Source organism: Eschrichtius robustus, chromosome 14 (assembly GCF_028021215.1).
Source record: "Eschrichtius robustus isolate mEscRob2 chromosome 14, mEscRob2.pri, whole genome shotgun sequence".
NCBI classification, from domain to species: Eukaryota; Metazoa; Chordata; class Mammalia; order Artiodactyla; family Eschrichtiidae; genus Eschrichtius; species Eschrichtius robustus.
The window spans coordinates 21555057-21575693 of NC_090837.1; the positions used below are offsets into that span (position 1 = coordinate 21555057).

At 49.7% G+C, this 20637-nt stretch overlaps 1 protein-coding gene across 1 annotated transcript; it reads left to right on the top strand.

The window, feature by feature from the left end:
* The first annotated feature begins 11 nt into the window (after positions 1-11).
* Positions 12-19467, top strand: SF3A1 (splicing factor 3a subunit 1). Its single transcript, XM_068562247.1, has 16 exons — positions 12-96; positions 2819-2940; positions 7532-7739; positions 8911-9168; positions 11247-11321; positions 12049-12199; positions 12567-12760; positions 13738-13855; positions 14119-14304; positions 15029-15150; positions 15252-15497; positions 16056-16263; positions 16746-16900; positions 17939-18040; positions 18154-18225; positions 18956-19467. The coding sequence occupies exons 1-16, from the start codon at positions 34-36 to the stop codon at positions 19055-19057; spliced, it is 2382 nt and encodes a 793-aa protein (XP_068418348.1). The 5' UTR covers positions 12-33; the 3' UTR covers positions 19058-19467.
* The last annotated feature ends 1170 nt before the right edge of the window (positions 19468-20637 follow it).

The window sequence follows — 20637 nt, forward strand, 5'->3', positions numbered from 1 at the left end:
AGAGGCGGACTGGCAGCCCTGAGCGTCGCAGTCATGCCGGCCGGACCCGTGCAGGCGGTGCCCCCGCCGCCGCCCGCGGCCACCGAGCCCAAACAGGTACCGCGACCCCCGCACCTCGACCTGGGCCCTCCCCTCGGGCGCGGGCCCTCTTTACTCGTGCAGGAAGAAACGGCGGTTTGGAAGGGCTTGGAGGGACTCCAGGTCCCAGGAGGCAGCGCGCTTCCCGCCTACCTTCTGTTAGCGAAACAAGCCTGTTAGAACAGTAGTTCTCAAAGTGTGGTCCGCGGACCGGCTAGCATCACCTGGGAGTTTATTAGAAATTCTGAGTTTCCACCCTAGAGCTTTTAAGTCAGAATCTGCATTTTAACAAGATCCCAAGGTGGTTCATTAAAGTTTGAGAAGCACGGATCCAGCGCATCCACCGGTCTTCTGTGTTAATTGGGCCCACCGGCCCCCAGTCTTTGCTCAGGAGTCCCTAATTTCCCAGCCTGCACAGTGCATCTTTGAACGTTAATTCTCAGCATCTGTGTAGTGCTTACTCTAAGTCAGACACCATGCCAGGCTCCGACGGAATGAATGAATCGCAGCTCCTGCTTTATTTAGGGAGCTCACAGACTAGTGGGGAGACAGATATAAGTGAATACTCAATAAATGTTTTTGCCTCATTTACCATAAATGATACAGTTTCAGCCAGCCCTTCAAAAGATCTCAGTCAGCTAAGGAGGAAAGACGTGGGTCAGTAATTGCAGTGTGATATAAGTATCAAGTACAAAGGAGACAGGAATTCTAATCAACATTGCTTTGGTGGGATATAGGTGAGACTAAGGTAGGTGAAGCCCACCGGCATGAAAGGTAAATTGCGTTTAGAAGAATGAATCAGTAGTTCACCAGATAGGTGATTGGGAAGGGAAATACCATTCTTTATTCATTCAGCAAACATTTATTGAGCACATCCTGTATGCTGACCACTGCAAGTACCTATGTATCCCTGGCATTTTCCCAGTATCTTGGGGAAAAATAACCAAGGTAATACCAGATAAGTGCCAAGATACCAAGGTGGGAATCAGATGGTGCCTCTTGTCAAGAGTAAAGAAGGTTAAAGCATAGGGTTGGGAAAGTGGTGGTTAAGAGGTGTATTTCTGGGGATTTGAACTTTTCCTGGCAGGCTATTGGGAGAAAAGGAAGGGATGTAAGCCGGATAGTGACATATTTGTATTTCAGAAATTCAGGTAAACAGTGATGGGGAGAATTGCTAGGAGGACAGGTTAGTCATGTTATTCAAAAGATGTTGAGAGCCTGGCCTAGATTGTGGCTGGGGCATGGGACAGAGGGGATGGGCAAGCTCAAATCACAAAAGGGCTGATGGTGCAGGCTTTCCCTCCAAAGTGTTACATTGGAATCCTGGTTCTGCCATTGGGCCAGTTAAGGTCTCCATTCCTCAGTTTGTCATCTGTAAAATGACAAGACAATAATATAATAATAAGGGTACTTAATCTCTTAGGGCTCTGTAAGGGTTATAGATTTAATATGCTTAAGGTGCTTAGGAAAGTATATGGAACCTACTCTGTGCTTGATAAATGTTCTTATCATTGAACGTGTAGGCTGAGGAAGGGAGAAGAGACCCACGTTTCTGCCCTGGATGACTGGAGGCATGGTTGGCCGTTCATGAGGAAAGCGGTTAGAGATGAAAGTGCCCAGGACTGCTGGATCTAAAGCTGTGTGGCACATAAGAGTGATGTGGGACGTTGATGTGGGTAGAATGGTTCAGCCTACAGGTGCTAGGGGAAGTGGAGGACATTTTGTAAGTGCCTGACTGAGGACAGTGTGTATAGTGTGAAGAGAACCAAGAACAGAATTTTGGGGACCCCTAACACTAGAGGGCAGGAGGTGAAACAGGAGCCAGGAGAGAACCTTGGATGGAATGGTGAGCAAGAAGGAAATACAGGTGAGAATGGGACCTGGGAGTTGAGAGTTTTGTGAAAGAGCGGTCACTGGTCACACAGCCAGATAACCGATGTAGCTGGCTGTAGGCCGTCATTTCTGACTTTGGCATGAGCACTTGAAATGAAGGGGGATCAAATGGGAGGTGAGCAAGTGGGAATGGCAAGGCTGAGAGAACTCAGGCTGTATAGCTACCAGAGGAGGGTGGGGAGAAGGCAGTAGCAGAAAGGAACATGAAGGCAGGGGAGAAAATTTGTTTTTCTAAAATGAGAGACTTGACCCTTTGTTTACTTAGGGGAAGAAGCTGGTGAGGAAAGAGTATTGGAATTTATGGGGCAGTTAATGTTGAGTACATTTTACATTAACATTTGAACATTAAGTGACGGTTTAGACTATGGAATGGATGCAGAGGGAAAGGGCATTCAAGGCAGAAGAAGTGGCCAGCAAGGAGTTTCCCATTTCTTTATTCAGCAGACAATTCTTACATATCCCGTATCAGGCACATCCAAGGGTGGGGATACAGGCATGGCCTTCTGGATTCTGGAATGTGGTTTCTCAGAACGTGGTTAGATTTCCCCCCTCCATCTAAATCACATGGACACTTGGTAAAAATGCAGATTCCCAGTGTCACAGAGATGCTCTAGCTGGAGGGGAGCCAGGGAGGCTGCTCTTTTCATTGGTTCCCTGGGAAAGTCCCATGCAAGCACAGAGCAGTTGAGAGAGCGGCTCTTCTGGAGCAGAGGTTCCTGACTCGAGGAAAGTCTCGATGAATTGGGCGGGAGAGTCTGTATTCTCAATAATATCCTAGAGGAGTTTAATGGTGGGCATCTGGCACCAAGCCAGGAACTTTAAGACCTTCCTTTTCCTGTTTTCACAGCCCATGGAAGAGGAAGCATCTTCAAAGGAGGATTCTACCCCTTCCAAGCCAGTGGTGGGTATTATTTACCCTCCTCCAGAGGTCAGGAATATCGTTGACAAGACTGCCAGCTTCGTGGCCAGGTAACATAGCTACTCCTGCTCGTGTGGGTCACGGGTAGATTTTAGCATCAAGAGCTCCTGAATTTGCACAAGGGTAACACTTGGGTTTTTAGAGTGGTATTGTTGGCTTAGGCCTGTCAGCTCATCTAAAACCACAACATGGTGTGAGGTAGGCAGTGGGCAGGACTGGCATCTCTAACATGGTATGCCGGTGGCAGAGTACAAGGCACACCCAGCTCCAGAGTCACCAAGAACCTGTGCTTCCAAACCGAGCCTGAGGAAATACCTGGAAAACTGCTTTGTCATGGGTAATGTGTGTCTGTATCTGAGCTACTGGTCTTAGGAAGACAAAAGGGAGTTGATCATTCTCATTGTGCAAGGACTGCATTTCCTTTGACCCATCTGCAAAATGGAATAAAATACCACCTCAGAATTGTTGTGAGGCAGGGGTGAGGGGACTGAGTGCAGTTCGGGTACATCATGTAGCTATTACCTCAGATGGCATGGAAATCAGCTTGATCTCCTCTTGTTCCTCCCCATTACACTTCCTCAGATGGAGTCTTCTTGATGGCCACTTGACTCCAAAGGTCAACCATCCCTTAGTTTAGGGCATTTCAGGTATTCCTTTGGCAGCCAGCAGGCCACATCCAGCCTACAGATCTTTTTGTTCATTCTCAACAATATATATTTTTTTAACTTTTGAATTAGTTGTCACTGTTTAAAAATGAGATTGCACAGTAAATCTGGATTTCTGGCTTCTCTTGATGAATTGGACGGCTCCTTGCATGGAAGCAGTCACTGGCCTGAGCAGACTGCTGCCCTCAGTCAGGGCATATGCTCTCCAGGGAGCCACACCTTGACCCTGAGGCAGCATCCCCATCATGATACATCATTTAACATATGGGTCCTTCCTTTCTCAACCTCTTTATAAAATGAAACATAGAAAGAGGTTACTCTGGTTGATGTCTTTCACTGTGTCAGGCTCCATGCGGGTTAACCTTTCACATTTCAAAGGCTTTGACCAACCTGGATATTGGGTTAAAACAGCTCTGTGCTTGATTGAACATTATTAGGCCATGTCAGATTTAGGGCAGCAGGTGTTGTGTTTATAAGTTTAATATTTCATAGCAATGCTCATTCTTCCCCTTGTCCCCTGATTTTTTTTTTTTTTTTAATTAATTTACTTTTGGCTGCGTTGGGTCTTCATTGCTGCGTGCAGGCTTTCTCTAGTTGTGGCGAGCGGGGGCTACTCTTTGTTGCGGTGCACGGGCTTCTCATTGCGGTGGCTTCTCTTGTTGCAGAGCACGGGCTCTAGGCATATGGGCTTCAGCAGTTGTGGCACGTGGTCTCAGTGGTTGTGGCTCACAGGCTCTAGAGCACAGGCTCAGTATTTGTGGCGCGTGGGCTTAGGTGCTCCGCAATATGTGGGATCTTCCCAGACCGGGGCTCGAACCCATGTGCCCTGCATTGGCAGGCGGATTCTTAACCACTGTGCCACCAGGGAAGTCCACCTCCTGATATGTTTTCCTATTTAAAACAATAAATAGGAAAAGAGTGTAAGAGGAAGAATCACCACAGTCTCGCGACCAGAATAGCTTCTACTAGCTGTTTTCACTTTTTCCTTCTGGCCCTTGGCATCCTTTTTTAGATTCTTGTAATACTAGTAGAGATACTTTCATATCCTGCTTTTTCCATTTGCACTGTATTGTAAGCATTTTCCTGTGTTGGTCCATGGTCTCCTGGTGCTGCATGGTCCTCTCTGGAAAGGATGCACCATGTTAAGGTGATGGGCCTTCCTTGACTTGGCTGACTCCTCTGTATTTTCCTTTGAAGTTGTTTCCAACATTTCAGTTTGGCAAACGAAGCTATGGGGAAGTCTCTGAGCATTTTCTTTCCCTTTTAGATTGTTTTCCTAGAAGAAAATTCTGTGTGGCACATTACTGGCTAAAAGAGCATTTTTAAATATTTCTTATTTTGCCAAGTAGCTTTCCAATAATTTTGTGCCAGCCACAAAAATAAGAATCTCTCCAAGTTCCGTTAATAATAAATCTATATGTCCACATCTCTAGATCTATTTTTGACTATGATGATTGCCTTGTAGGCATTTCTGAAATCTGTGGACTTGCTTTTGTTTACGTTGCAATGAAGGGACAGAGCAGCATCTCACTCTGGGTTAAAAGCAAACATGCAGGACCCTCTGCTTTACTTCTGTTGGGTTCACATGTATTGATTGATTGAGCATAGAGTAAAAAATCACCAACCCAGTGTGGTTTTCCAAAAGGAGTTTTTTCTCTCTAGGTTTGGTCTTCCCTTCCCTGCATTTTCCTGTCAAGAAATTAAGGGAAATTACTCTTAAAAAGTCCCACCAGCTAGGTTGAGTCAGAATCATGTCTTTTTCTGCTGAAATCTATTCCTTGTGTTAGAAAATATAATTCTAAAATTAACATTAAGCTAATTTAAAGCAACAGAGTAGCTTGGAATGAACATGCCTGCGTTCTTGTTGTTTTGTATTTCAGATTGTTCCCAGATGTGAGGTTATGGCTTAGGAGGCAGTGGTAGAGGAGACAACCAGAGCACCTATTTCTAGCAGCCCTTTGTATGGTGGCCTAGTTTAGCCATATTTAAATGCACATTTACCCTCCTCCTTGTGTGGTTTGCATTATTTAAGAGGGTGGAAGAATGCTTCTTCCTCAAGCATGGGGTTTCAGCTGGACTAATGCATTGTCACATTCAGACCTCATGGTGTTAGTCACGCTGCAGAGTGTGACCAGAACTTGTGGAGGAGCTAGCCAGGGTGCTGATGACCACTGCCATGGTGGCTAAACTGGGGCACAGCGTCACCTGCACCCTGTGTCCTGCCCTGTCTTCAACTGACAGGGCCAGGGTATGAAAGTGGAGTGACCCGGGTGCCACCAGCCTCTGGAGCTGTCCTTTGGTGTGTTTGGGGCACCTCTGAGTGCAGGGCTCTGGTCAGAGGAGTGATGGAAGCCCCCCAGATCATCTCTCATCTTTATAGGACAGCCCCTTCTAGCCTTCATAGGAGTAACAGTCCCTGGCATTTGCAGGCCACTGTATGATTCAAAAAGACTTTGGCGTCTCATTAACTAATTCGATTTTCTCAGTATTTCAAAGTAGGGAGAGAAGGTGGTTTTTGCCATATTTTACGCATGGGAGATTGAGTCAAAGAGATTGAGTCAAAGAGAAGTTTGGTGAGTCAGTAGTGAACCCAAAACTTGAATGTGTCCACATCTTGTGTCTTTAAGGTTAGTTCACTTCCATAGATGTTGTGGATGTGTGACACCTTGAAATATTACTGTTGGGATTCTTTAAAAAAATCAGGGTTCCCTACACATCATGAGAGAGACATTTTTCATTCTGAGGGTTTAAAGGCATACAAATTGGGGGACTTCCCAGTGGTTAAGAATCTGCCTGCCAATGCAGGGGACACGGGTTCGTGCCCTGGTCTGGGAAGATTCCACATGCCGCGGAGCAACTAAGCCCATGTGCCACAACTGCTGAGGCCTGCGCTCCTAGAGCCCGTGCTCCGCAACAAGAGAAGCCACCGCAATGAGAAGCCTGCGCGCCACGATGAAGAGGAACCCCCGACTCGCCACAACTAGAGAAAGCCCGCGTGTAGCAACGAAGACCCAGTGCAACCAAAAATAAAAAATAAATTAATTTTTAAAAAATGCATACAAATTGGGGACATAGGGTGTATGTGGGAAACTATTCCAGATACAGAGAGAGATGGGGACCTCCCTGCCGTTCTCACCACTCCCCTGTCATGTGAATGCGCCTTATGCAGCAGCACAGATGCGGTCCTTGGAGAACAGTGTTTCCTATATGAGCCTCACCCAGTAGTAAATGAGGTGATTTTAGCCAATATTTGGACAAGGCATTAAATCCCATTAAATTTCATATTTTTTTTCTCCCTTCTTGTTACCCAAAGGACAAAGTCTCACTTTGGTGCTAGCATATCTTTTAATACTTCCCCAGCACTTAGTCATCCCACTTTTAACTAAGAGAACTGGCCTCAGTCTCAGCAAACTTCAGCTAAACTTTAACCATGTTACTTTGTTTTCATTGTATTGAATTTTATGACTGCCTTTTGTTAGTAAAGCCATAATGATTTTTATCTGAAGTAGTAATACTTGCCTTCCCACCGTGCCCCGGCTGTGCCATGGCTTGTGGGATTTTAGTTCCCCAACCAGGGATTGAACCCAGGCCCTCGGCAGTGAGAGCACGGAGTCCTAACCACTGGACACCAGGGAATTCCCATGCCTTCTTAAGTACATTTTTTAAAGTAAATAAATTTTATTAAAAGAAAAAAGCAATAGTCCAGATGGTTTTGGAAATGGCAAGACTGGCAGAGGAGCTGCAGGAATGATGGAGGTCTGGAGACCCTGTGGTAGAGGAGGCCTGCGCAGGCCGAAGGAGGCAGGGGGCACTGGCCGCTGATGCCAGGAGTCTCGAAGAGGACCTCTGCTGTGTTGAGGGACGGGCTAGTTTGAGTGATAGGTGATGGCAAGAATGGGGCTTGCATGGGCAGTGTTCTGGTCTGAGCAGCTGCAAGGGTTGTGGTATTAATGCTTCTCTTTTTTCCTTTTTCTAGAAACGGACCTGAATTTGAAGCTAGGATACGACAGAACGAGATCAACAACCCCAAGTTCAACTTCCTGAACCCCAATGACCCTTACCATGCCTACTACCGCCACAAGGTCAGCGAGTTCAAGGAGGGGAAAGCCCAGGAGCCCTCGGCTGCCATCCCCAAGGTCATGCAGCAGCAGCAGCAAGCCACCCAGCAGCAGCTGCCCCAGAAGGTTGGAGCCAGCCCCTCCCTTTGCTTCCCCAGGGCTGAGGGAGGCTGGGACAGGGAGGGGAAGATAATGAACTCTGCTGTCGAGACCTCACAACCACCCAGGGAGAAACTTGAGGTCTTTATCCCCATCTTACAGAGGCAGATGCTGAGGCTCACACAGCAAAGTGTTGCTGACTGTTGGCATTTGCTGAATGCTGCCTGTCACACTCTGTGCTCAGTGCTTTGGGAGCCTTGTCTCATTGGTGCCTCACAGGGGCTGCATGAGGAGGCCAGTAAAGTGACCATTTTTCAGATGAGGAATCTGAGGCTTAGGGAAGCACAATTTACCCAAGGCCACAGAGTCAGGACCCTAAAGTCCATGCTCTCAGTTCCTACTCTTTTCCTTGACCATGGCATGAGGGCAGTGCTGCAGTGTGGCTTGTGGACCCCTTCTTCTGCATCCCTCTCTACTGTCTCACCTTGCCAGGGCCTCTCTTTCTGGCCTGCCCTAATACCCCCTTAGCACTAGGGATGATTAGGGCTATCAGTGAGGACAGGAAGGGCCCTCACATTTTGCCTCCTGTGTAGACCTGGACTGGTCCTTTCTCTTTGCTTCACTCCTGAGCCATGGTGGCAAAGGCTGCCCCTTGTTTTACAGTGGTAAGTAAAGGTTGGAGTAGGTTCTGAGACCTTGTGTTGCAATTTACTACTCCTAGGACCTCAGGTGATCTCAGTTTCCTCATCTATAAAAAGAATTCACAGTACTAGTTCTGTCCACCTTGTGGTTCGTGTAGTGGCCAGATGAGGTAACAAATGTGGAAGTCTTCTGTCCAGTGGGGTCCTCTGCACACATGTAGGGCTTACTACATCCTCTGTCTCCCTTGGGCGGGGTTTCATAAGCTATGTTCCTGTTAGATCTTCTGCCACGCAGTTTTGGTCCTTAGTTTCAAGGCAGCAGTAGAGATACAGAGGGACTCCGTTCTCATTCAGAAAGCCATTTAGGGAGTCGAGGCTACAGTTGGCCAAGAAATCGGTGCCCTTGTGAGTTAGGATTCTCTCACACCACGTGCCAGTGGCGTGTGCGTGATTAGAAGTGTAGAGGTCTGTGCCATCTGCCGGGGGTGTGTCCCCGCCCCCTCTCTGGATTCTCTCCACCCCTGTGCCTCTTGCCTCACATTCCCTTTGCATCTTAGGTTCAAGCCCAAGTGATCCAAGAGACCATCGTGCCCAAAGAGCCCCCTCCCGAGTTCGAGTTCATTGCAGACCCCCCCTCCATCTCAGCCTTCGACCTGGACGTGGTGAAGCTGACGGCTCAGTTTGTGGCCAGGAATGGGCGCCAGTTTCTGACCCAGCTGATGCAGAAAGAGCAGCGCAACTACCAGTTTGACTTCCTTCGCCCGCAACACAGCCTTTTCAACTACTTTACGAAGCTGGTGGAACAGTATACCAAGGTGCCTGGGCAGGGCGGGGGCTGGGGTGCTGGGCCCAGGGAAGGAAGGCATCTTACCATCAGCACTCTATCCACTCACTGTCTGCAAGGATCCCGCTCCTGTGTGGGGCCCCCAAGCAGATGTTAAAAATCGCAGTTCAGTATAAAATCTTGATTTCTATTCAGTTTTCCTAGTAAATGCAACGTAGACTGCTGTTTCTAAAGAGAAAGGAAACGCGTGATTGATAACTCATTAGGTGAGTGCCTGCTGCGTGATAAGGCCAAGTGGTGCTAGTTGCTTTTATGTACATTTAAATGTTCGGTTGCCTCAGTAGGGCTTGAGAAGAAGCAAGCTCTTAATAGTTCCCTCCTATTATTACCTAATTTTATCCTCACAAGAATCCATAAGGTAAGTGTTTTCCTTCCTATTTCAAAAAGCTCAGAGAGGTGAAGTACTTACTTGTGGTCTCTCAGCTAGTAAGTAGCTGCACTGAGATTTAACCAACATTTGACTCTGAAACCTCTGTTGTTTTCCACCCTAAAAAGTACCTTGAATTAGAAGTATCATTTAAATAGGCATTGGGAAGCAATTTAAAATAAATAAGTGTAGCCAGTATTGAGTACTTATATTATGTAGTATCTTCTCATTTAATCCCTAATAACCTATAAGGTAGCCACTGTTATTAAATATTCATTTTACAGAAGAGGAAACTGAGGCACAGAGAAGTTAACTTGACCAGGGTTGCACAGCTAAGGAGTTGCAGAGCAGGGACTTGAGTGCTGGCATTTTTATTCCAGACCCTAAGATCTTAATTATCATGCTGCGTTGTTGCAATCAAGAATGCAGACAAGTCAATACTGGTATTTAAAATAATCAGATCGCTAATTTATTAAAAAGTACACTGGTATAGATATGCCTGTGGAACATTTTTCTTGCTACATACATAATGGAGGTTGTCTTTCCTTTTTAGTGGCATGGTTTGCACATCTGTTTTTGATATCTAGAAACAATATGTTAAAGATCTGACTTGAAAGGTTATGTAATGATTTCCTCTAACTTCATTCACTTTAAGTATATAACTAGAAAGAATGACAAAAATGTTTGTGTTTAGGAAGTCCAGAAGCTAGGAGAGTAGCTGAAATAACAATCATTCAAGTCATAAGACCCAAGGGTTATTGTAACTACACAGTATCAATTTTAAGTGAGCCCTGGGTTAATTTCTCTCAGTGGACTGCATCCAGAGTTAAAGGTCCACAGATTCCTTTTTATTCTGTTAACTTCCTATTCCTTCTCCTTCAGAATTTGGGTATTGACATTCATTACTCTAATCTGAGGGCGCCGGTGTGTCTCTAAGCCTGGGAATTCTAGGAGCAGATCAATTCCTGAGGAAGAAGGACAGAGAAGATGGAGTGGGGCTGAGCTGCTTTGCCAGTGAGAGTGGATACGCTTGGGGCAGTTGGAAAGATTGGCTGTTTCAAACAAAGCCAGCATTCGTTCTCTCAGCAAATAGGCTTTGAGTGTCAGACACTATTCTAGGTGCTGGATATGTAGCAGTGAGCCGAAGACAGAGAAATCCCTGTCTTTGTGGAGACTGGTCTAGTGAAGGGGCAACAAGCAAGTGCAACGTCAGTGTATGTCGGATGGTGATAAATACTATGGAGAAAATGCTAAACAGAAAGCAGGGGATAGAAGTCTAGGGAGGTGGAGCCTGTGGGCTGCAGTCTTCAGTAAAGTCATCAGGGGGCCTCTTGGCATGTGCAGAAGGGTAAAGGGCAGATCCGCCCCCTGAGAGCAGTCATCACGTGCTGACTGTATGCTCAGTGATCTGGTGGTGGTTTTGCATACTTTCCTGCTACCCTTGGCAACCTTTTAAGTTGATGATGCCAACTTTAAGTGGCAGTGTCACCATTTTGTAGAAGGAAACCAAGTTACAGAGGTTGAGTAACTTGCCCAAAGTTGCACAGCCAAGTGGAGCTGAGATTGGATCCCAGAATCCCATGCTTTCCTTTCTCCTGTGCCTTTCCACAGGCCCAGGAAGGCCACTTCTTTGTCCCGTGTTGTGCTGCACTGACAGTTGCTTTAAATCTTCTGTGTTTCAGATCTTGATTCCACCCAAAGGCTTATTTACCAAGCTCAAGAAAGAGGCAGAGAACCCCCGGGAAGTTTTGGACCAGGTAAACTAAATTTCTTATAACCAGTTACTGACGGCACTAACGTTACATTGTGTGGGTTCTGTTGTGTGTTTGGAAGTAGGCTCCGAACCAGTACCTTGTTATGCTCCAGGCATAGTCGTGGTGGGAGGAAAGGCCTTGAGGCTACAAAGACCAAGAAACCTGGATTCTGTGCTCCCCAACTTTCTGCTCTGCTGTCTGCTTCAGTCTCTTCTTTTCTTCTGTTGCTAGAAGCCAGCTTTTGAACGGGTTCTCTGGTGACAACTGCCTTCTGAAGTCCCAGGTTTTCAGAGTCGAAGAAAGAGGGCATATTGGTGCTGGCTGTTCTGGGTGGCTGCTTGAGGCTTCTGTTTTGCAGGCTTTCAGACTGCTGCTGCTTTTGTGGGCACTTGGTTGTCGTGCAAACTTCTGGGAGGGAGTTTGCTAGCCACTCACCAACTGAAGCAGAAAACTTTTAGGTTATAACAAACAGCTGCCCAGACAAAAGGTCTCTCTGGGCCCCAGACAGAAGGTCTCTGTGGCATGTCATATTTTCATCCTGTCCAAACTCTGAGCCTGGCTGAAACCAGATACAAATACCATAGTCTGCCCCAGGAAGTTCCCCTTTATGGGCAGATCAGCTTCCTGTTCTGAAGGAGACGTTGGCTTTGGTGAAGACCTTGGAGATGATAGCCTCCTCAGGAGCAGACTCTGATTCAGCTCAGCACCATGCTGTTTCCCATCCCTTCAGGTATGTTATCGAGTGGAGTGGGCCAAGTTTCAGGAGCGTGAGAGGAAGAAGGAAGAGGAGGAGAAGGAAAAGGAACGGGTGGCCTATGCTCAGATTGACTGGCATGATTTTGTGGTGGTGGAAACAGTGGACTTCCAACCCAATGAGCAAGGTAGGTCTATGAGGAAGGTAGGTCTGTGACTCCAGTTAGGGGAGCCAGGAGCTTGGAGCCATCCTGGGAGATCTCTTCCAGCTGTCCCCAAGGAGCAGCAGAATCCCTCAGAGGGTTCTATGGGCATCTGTTTCTTCTCTGCTTCTGGAAGACTTCACTTCTACCACATTGCCCCAGTTAAACCCAATTGAACAAATATTATCGTGCCTGACAATAATGGCCCAACGGGTGGGCCTCTGGAGATAGGAGAGGTATCAGACAGTCCCAGCCCTCAGAGAGTTGACAGTGTGGAGAGGGCAGATAGATGGGGCTTTGATAAGGAGCATCTGTGGAACCCTGCCTTTGACTCTGGCTCACCCTTTGCCAGGGAACTTCCCTCCCCCCACCACCCCAGAGGAGCTGGGGGCCCGAATCCTCATTCAGGAGCGCTACGAGAAGTTTGGGGAGAGTGAGGAGGTCGAGATGGAGGTCGAGTCTGATGAGGAGGACGAGAAACAGGAGAAGGCGGAGGAGCCTCCGTCCCAGCTGGACCAGGACACCCAAGTGCAAGACATGGATGAGGTATGCTCCTGGAGCCCAAGAAGATGGGGGTGCTCTCCTCCAGAGAAGTCCAGCTCCCTTGTGAATCTTGAAAGGAGGTGTGGGTTCCTGAAGGAGTCCTGGCTGAGTAGCTGCCCAAGCCCAGGCAGCACAGAGCCTCTTTCCAGCTCAGGCACCAAAGATTCATTCATAGGCAAGGATCTGAAAGCTGTGCTGGCCCTGTTCTGTGACCTTCCTCCTTTGCCCAGGGGCCCTGCTCACTACCGACCCCAGGCTGGCTCTCAGTTAGGGAAACCTCTATACCATGTACTTTGACGCTTTTGCGCTGAGGCCCAAATGATCAGCAGTTTCCAGAGCTTTTCTTTTTTTCTGGGTGGGGGCGCACACCGTGTGGCACGTGGGATCCTAGTTCCCCGACCAGGGATCGAAACCATCCCCCCTGCAGTGGAAGCACGGAGTCCTAACCACTGGACCTCCAGGGAAGTCCTCCAGAGCTTTGCTAAGTGGCTTTTGGCCTCCTCTACCCCCATCGAGGCAGGCTCTCCAAGCAGGCATAGAGTCTCCAGAGCCAAACTGCTTTCCTCCCCTCGGAAAGAATTTGTGTGCAGCCTGAGAATAAAGGCACGTGTGTCTGGGAATTGACTTTTTCTCTCCCTCCCAGCATTGCTTCTTGAGCAGCTACCATTGAACACAGACTTGTTCCCCGCACCCCTCTCCATCACGTTAAGTGCTGTTGGCCTCCTGTGACTGCCTGGTGCCAGCTGCTGGAAATGCCTGGGCAGAGTGTTAGCACCGCGGCCCCCAGCCCTCCCATTCATGCTGTGAGGAAGCAGCTTGGCCAGCTGCCGGCTGGCCTCGGCTGCCCTGGGAGGCTTAGCACATGGGTGCTGACCGGCAGGGGCCTAGGCTCTTTGCCACCCTGAGAGCCACCAGGGCTCAGCTGCAGGGAGGTGGCTTCTCATCCCCTCTCTGAGTCCTGCCACTACTTTGCTTTTCAGGGTTCAGATGATGAAGAAGAAGGGCAGAAAGTGCCCCCACCTCCAGAGACACCCATGCCACCGCCTCTGCCCCCAACTCCAGACCAGGTCATTGTCCGGAAGGACTATGACCCAAAAGGTTGGTTCTGCTCTTCTGCCCTCATGTTCCTCAGACCTGTCCATTTTTAGGAGGGCTCGAGGTGGCTTGTCATAAAGGCATTGATAGCTCCTCTGTCATAGGCCTCACGATGGGGAATGGGACTTCGTCATCGCTGGTGCTCTGGTGCAATGCATAGTGCCAGGTACAGCGTGGCACTGAATGGATGGTGCACAAATGAAATAGCACCCTCTTAACCTGGGCTGCCACCCAGTATTCTCACTCAAGAATCTCTTGCTTTTTAGCTTCCAAGCCCCTGCCTCCAGCCCCTGCTCCAGATGAATATCTCGTGTCCCCCATCACTGGGGAGAAGATCCCTGCCAGCAAAATGCAGGAACACATGCGCATTGGGCTTCTTGACCCCCGTTGGCTGGAGCAGCGAGATCGCTCCATTCGTGAGAAGCAGAGTGATGATGAGGTGTACGCACCAGGTGAGGTTGTGGGGCATCTCCCACTCTGTCCACACCCCTTCTTTGACTCAGCCCCAACTCACTTTGGCCCATGGGGAATCTCTGATCAACTTTATGCTTTAATCAAGCATAGAAGGTAACAATTGAGGTCAATAAAAGCTTTTGAGGATAGGTGCAGCCTATGACACTACAAAATAACTTCCCATTTTCTAGAAGGACTCTTCATAGGGATTCTTCCAAAGGTAGGCACCTGATGTGGATAGCATGTGTCCATTGACGTCCTAGTGCAAGATCTGACTACAGCTGGGAGAGGTGCTCACTCTCAGGGCTGTCTTAGAATGAAGGCTCCTGATGGCTGGAGTACACTGAGCACCTTGAAATGAGACCTGGTGCCTTGACTGTGTGTGAGAAGCAGCATGATAGGGAGGGAGGAAACTGTCCTGGAGGCAGGAGACCAGGCTTTTAGTCCTGACTCTGCTACTTTCCACGCCACTCACGTGACCCTGTCTTCTCAGTTGCCTTTTGTAAGTCAAGGGGTTGGACAGGCCCTGGTTTACAGGCTTAGTGCTCGTTGGGCAGCCTTCCCTAGGCTCAGAGGACAGGCGTGCTCTATTGGGACCCAGAGATAGCCTTGTCCCATGAGAACAGCCTCCACCCTGCACCAGTAGAGCTGCTGTGTTGTCAGAAGGGCATCTGGTTTAGTTTCCCTTTCTGCCCCCTGCCTCCGTTCTGTGACTATTTCCAGGCCTGGATATTGAGAGCAGCTTGAAACAGCTGGCTGAGCGGCGTACCGACATCTTTGGCGTAGAGGAAACGGCCATTGGTAAGAAGATTGGCGAGGAGGAGATCCAGAAGCCAGAGGAAAAGGTGCAGCTCAGATGACTCTTAGTGCCTTCCCTGCCGTCAGACTCACACTTGGGCTCAGTTCCAGGAGCCCTGACAAGCTGTGGCTTTGCTTTCCCATGCAGGTGACCTGGGATGGTCATTCCGGCAGCATGGCCCGGACCCAGCAGGCTGCCCAGGCCAATATCACCCTCCAGGAGCAGATCGAGGCCATCCACAAGGCTAAGGGCTTGGTGCCAGAAGATGATACCAAGGAGAAGATTGGCCCCAGCAAGCCCAATGAAATCCCCCAGCAGCCACCACCTCCGTCTTCAGCCACCAACATCCCCAGCTCAGCCCCACCCATTACCTCGGTGCCCCGGCCACCCGCGGTTAGCCAGCAGCCACCCTGTGACTGGTCTTTCAGAGCTGGGTTCTTGGGGTTAGACATTGCAGGCTGAGAAGGGCAGCTATCTCACAGCGGGCCCAAGCTCTGAGTGGGTCAAGTCGAGAGAAGAAGAACCCTTTAGTTAGAAGTGGGAACCTCCAGCCTGATTTTCCATCTGTGTGGGAGGCTTGGAACAGGGAGGGAGGCGAGTGGCAAATGTGAGAAGCAGGCTTGGGTCAGGGACGGGCTGGAGGGCTTAATGGGTCTTGGAGGACTGCTGGCCTGACTCCAGGGGGCTAAATGGAGGTCAGTGTCTTCAGTGGCTCGCTCAGTGTTTGCCAAGAGCAGCTGGTTGAGTCCCAAGTGGAAAGAGGGTTGCCCTGGGCCTCTCTCAGCGTAGTTCCTGTCAGGGCCCAGTGTGAGGCTGCACTCTCAGCCCCAGGGGGCTGAGTTGAAGCTATCCAGCCCCATCCTCAAAGCTGCAGGTGGCCAGTTGCCAGCTGTGTGTGCTCTTAGAGTGCAGCCTTGGCTTCCTGTGACCTGTGGGTCTTCACCCCCACAGATGCCACCTCCTGTCCGTACCACAGTTGTGTCTGCAGTACCCGTCATGCCCCGGCCCCCGATGGCATCAGTGGTCCGACTGCCCCCAGGCTCGGTGATCGCCCCCATGCCACCGATCATCCACGCGCCCAGGATCAACGTGGTGCCCATGCCTCCCTCGGCCCCTCCTATCATGGCACCCCGCCCACCACCCATGATTGTGCCGACAGGTCAGTGGGTCAGGACTACAGGCCAAGCCCTGAGCAGAGCAGTGGCTGATGGTAGTGCCAGCTGTTCCAGCTGGTGGTCCAGCTCAAAGGAGAGCCTTGAGTTCACCATGTGAGAGATCCCTGAGCTGGGAGCCAGGGGCTTACGGCTCCTGGGGGAGGTAGGCTGATATGGCAGAGCTGGGGTCTGTGCACCCAGAGGGGTCAGCCTGGACAGGCACAGAGGCCTGATGATGCTTGCTGTTGGCTGCCACCTGTTCCACCCATCGGTCCTGCCCCTCCTTCAGTTTCCTGCTACCCAATCTGGGCAGTCTCCCAGGTCCCCCTGCCAGGGAACTTACTGGCTGCCAGACTCAGCAAGGAGTGGTCCTTCACACCTCTGGGAGAAATGGGAAACCTTTGCAATCTCCCCTTTTCACTCTCACCAGCCCTGAGTCCTGGGCCCTTCCTCCCACTCACGTGGCTGCTTATTCCTGTCCTTGCAGCTTTCGTGCCCGCACCGCCTGTGGCACCCGTCCCAGCTCCAGCCCCTATGCCGCCTGTCCACCCCCCACCTCCCATGGAAGATGAGCCTGCCTCCAAGAAACTGAAGACCGAGGACAGCCTCATGCCAGAGGAGGAGTTTCTGCGCAGAAACAAGGTATGCATCTCAGAGTGCTGCCCACAGCCTGGAGTATCTAGATGGGCGGGGGGAGGGTGGGCGGGGGCGGTGTCCAGTCCTGCCCCAGTCACACGCTCCCTGGCCCACCCTATTCTTCCATGGTTTTGGCTTCTGGGACCTGGGTCAGCCATTGGAGGCCCGTGAAGCTTCTGAGCACACACTAGATGGGGGGGTCAGCAGCCAGAGGAGCAGACAGCTGTCAGTAGTCCGCCTGGTGTGAACCGTCGCAGAGGCCAGCAGGGACACCCAGCTGCACAGGCAGTAGGACTCAGGTGTGAAAGGGGTTCTGGACACTGGAGGGAATCCTGAGTGCGATTCTTAATTTCTTGGTGGCCTTTGCCTCAGGTCCAGCCCTTAGGAGATGGTGTGTTGTGGGGATCCTGTGGGGGTACTAGAAATAAGAGCTGGGAACCTTGGCACTGCTGGTGCCTGGGAAAGCTCCAGTGAGGAGGCAGAAACATTCCCAGCCCCCCACCACCACCACCGCCATTGCATTTGACCAAATCTTTTTTCTTTTTTCCTTTTTGATGGTAGTTTCCATTTCTTGACTACCTACTCAAGTGCTGGGGCAGAGCCACACATTTTACAGTACTTGGTCTGTTGAATGCTCACAACATCACCATCCAGCAGTTGTGATCAGCCGCTTTACAGACATGGTGTTGAGGCTCAGAGAGACCTAGTTAGCAGGGAAGCTGAGTTGGGAACCCAGATCTTCTGACCTCGCAGTTCATATTCTTTCCCCTGTGGTACTTCTTGAGGCTTGCAGAGCACTTTCATGCCTCTTCTTCAGCTCCAGCCTTACCAGTAGGCAGGGATCGTTCTAAAGAAGGGAAACCAATTCTTGAAAAGGGGGAGTGATTTGTTCTATGTCACAAGTGGTGTCAGTAGTGAAACAGGCCAGAGTCCAGGAGCCCTGATGGACAGGTGACATTGTCTCGACTGGCCCAGGAACAGGAGAGCGTAGTTCCTGATTGACTCAGGGCTCCCCAGGCATAATGGCCACCTCCTGTTTTGCAGGGTCCAGTGTCCATCAAAGTCCAGGTGCCCAACATGCAGGATAAGACGGAATGGAAGCTGAATGGACAGGTGCTGGTCTTCACCCTCCCACTCACAGACCAGGTATGAGTTGCTGTCCCCAACTGGCATCAGGTACAGGGGAACCAGAGAGTCAGGGGGAAGCTTCCTGCAGCTGACCTTAGCAAGAGGTGACTGACCTCTCCTCGGTCCCATAGGTCTCTGTCATCAAGGTGAAGATTCACGAAGCCACGGGCATGCCAGCAGGGAAACAGAAGCTGCAGTATGAGGTGAGTTGGGTGTCTGTAGTCCTTGCCCCCTCTGTTGTCCAAGAAGCTAATAAATCCCTTGTGGAATCAGAGGAGTGGGGGGACACCTGGGTGTGGTCATTTGAGTCCATCCTGGAAGTGATGATGCTGGTGGGGGGTGCTGGGGCAGGTTAGTCTGACAGGGTGAGGCTCTGGCGGGGTCACAGCACAGTCTTGTATTGGGTTTGAATGCCTCAGTGACATCTGGGGACCAGACTTCAGAGTGCTCTGGTAGGTTTCTGTCCCAGTGGTAGAGCCATCCCAGTCAGTGTGGTCTCAGGTAGCCTGGCTTTGTGCTTGGACACAAAGGTGATAGTCCAGCTCACCTTGGTGCCTGCCAGGTCACACAGGACTGCTGTGTTCTCCCTTTTTGGACTTTGACAAATCCCCATTCCGGGCCTCAGTTTCCTCCTCTGTAAAGTGAGGCTGTTGATCTCTAAAGGTCTTATGATTTGAGAGTCAAAATTCCATGGGGTTTGTCAGGGCCAGATTTTTGGGGTGTTGACAGCATGGCTTGGTCAGAAGGAAGGAAGAGCAAAGCATTGTGGGAGGAACCAGAGACCTTCACTCCTGCCCTGTGCCACTCCCTTTCCCACCCCACCTTCCTTCAAGCCCTTGTATTTGCTAAGTTCAGAGTGTCGGGACTTGTGAGGCTGCTCTCTGAGTTCAAGGCCAGATTGCCCTGGGCTGAGGCACTCCATCTGTTTTCTAGGGCATTTTCATCAAGGATTCCAACTCGCTGGCTTACTACAACATGGCTAATGGTGCCATCATCCACCTGGCGCTCAAAGAGAGAGGCGGGAGGAAGAAGTAGAAGAGAGAAACCTGCTGTCAGGTCCCAACTACTGCCGTTTTGCCTCTCCCGTCCCCTACCCCTGTCCCAGACCCAGGAGACCCTGCCTCGCGCATTTGTTTCCCTCTTACTAAGTTTGGAAATCCAAATTGTCCTGCAGAGTTTCCTTCCCCCCACTCCCTCCCCACATTGATCAGAGAGGGCTTTCTCAGGCATTCTCCTCCCCAGTGACCCCTGGAATCCCTTTGTGTTTGGGTCTTGATTTGAGGGGTCATTTCTTCAGGTAGCCCATTAGGAAATGTGAAACCAGGGATGTCCTATAGGATGTTATCATAGTGCCAAGTGACACTTGGCTGGTAGAATATCGTTGTTATCATGAATCATTTTGTATCTTGCCATGGGCTAATAAACCTCTCCGACCCTTCTCGTGAGGTTAATGTCATGAGACTTGTCTCCTGGTCACCTGTGCCCTGCCCAGACCTAGGAGCGTGGCACAGTGCCTTGTGGCTCCTCTGCTGCTCTGAGGGATGCTGGGCTTTTAACTACATTCTTGCTGCCATCAAGTCTTCTATGGCTCTTTCTTCGATATATTTTTATTGCCTTTTTGAAACACATGGATCCTCCAAAGGCATAGCCCCGTACGTATAACAGACAAATACGTATAACATGCCTTCAACATGCCAGGACCACAAAAGAACACAGACAGATGGGATGCAGTTCCTAGGTCAGTGGGCAGCATGCAGATGAGACTAGAGGGTGGCAGTTTCCTGCAGGCCAGGGATCACTCATCACCTGATAAGTGACCTTGGGCAGGTGGCTTATCCTGAGTGAGCACAAGTATATGATGAGGTTTTAAAAAAAAAAAATGTGTTCATTTTAAAAATGCTTCATTGTGCCAAGGTCATGAACTATTTTAAGAACTTTATAAAATTTAGCCAACTACTCCTTATTGTTTTAAGCACTTTATCAATTTTAACTCATGTAAAATTTTTTTTTTTTTTTTTTTTTTTGGCTGCGCTGTGTGGCTTGCAGGAGCTCAGTTCCCTGACCAGGGATTGAACCCAGGCCATGGTAGTGAACGCCTGGAATCCTAACCACTAGGCCACTAGGGAACTCCCTAACTCATGTAATCCTGATGTGGGTGTTCCTGTTTTACACTTGAGTAAACTGAGGCACAGAGATGCTGAATCACATGCCCACAGTCACACAGTAAGAAGATAAAAAGAGAATGTGTGCAAAACACTTGTCAGTCCTTGCCCCATAGTAAGGGCCAGACACAGGCTGTTATTTTTGGAGTTGTGCTGTCACAGGGAGGTAGGTGCTGCTGTGGGTGGGTGTTCACAGGGAGGAAGGTGAGAGCCTGTTGATAACCATTTCCTGGTTTTAAACCTAAAGTTGATTTCATTCTGAAGATCTCGTGTGTTTATCCCGAGAGTTCCTAGTGCCTTTTCTTTGCAGTCCTTCCATTTCATCCTATGCAGTCATCTCCCAGGCCCAGAGGGGTGAGGCCATTCCCAAGGTCACAGTATTCTAGTCACCATCCCCTCCACCCCCTCACCAAGCTCAAAGCTTCCAACTCTAGACCTAGGGCTCAAGTGGCC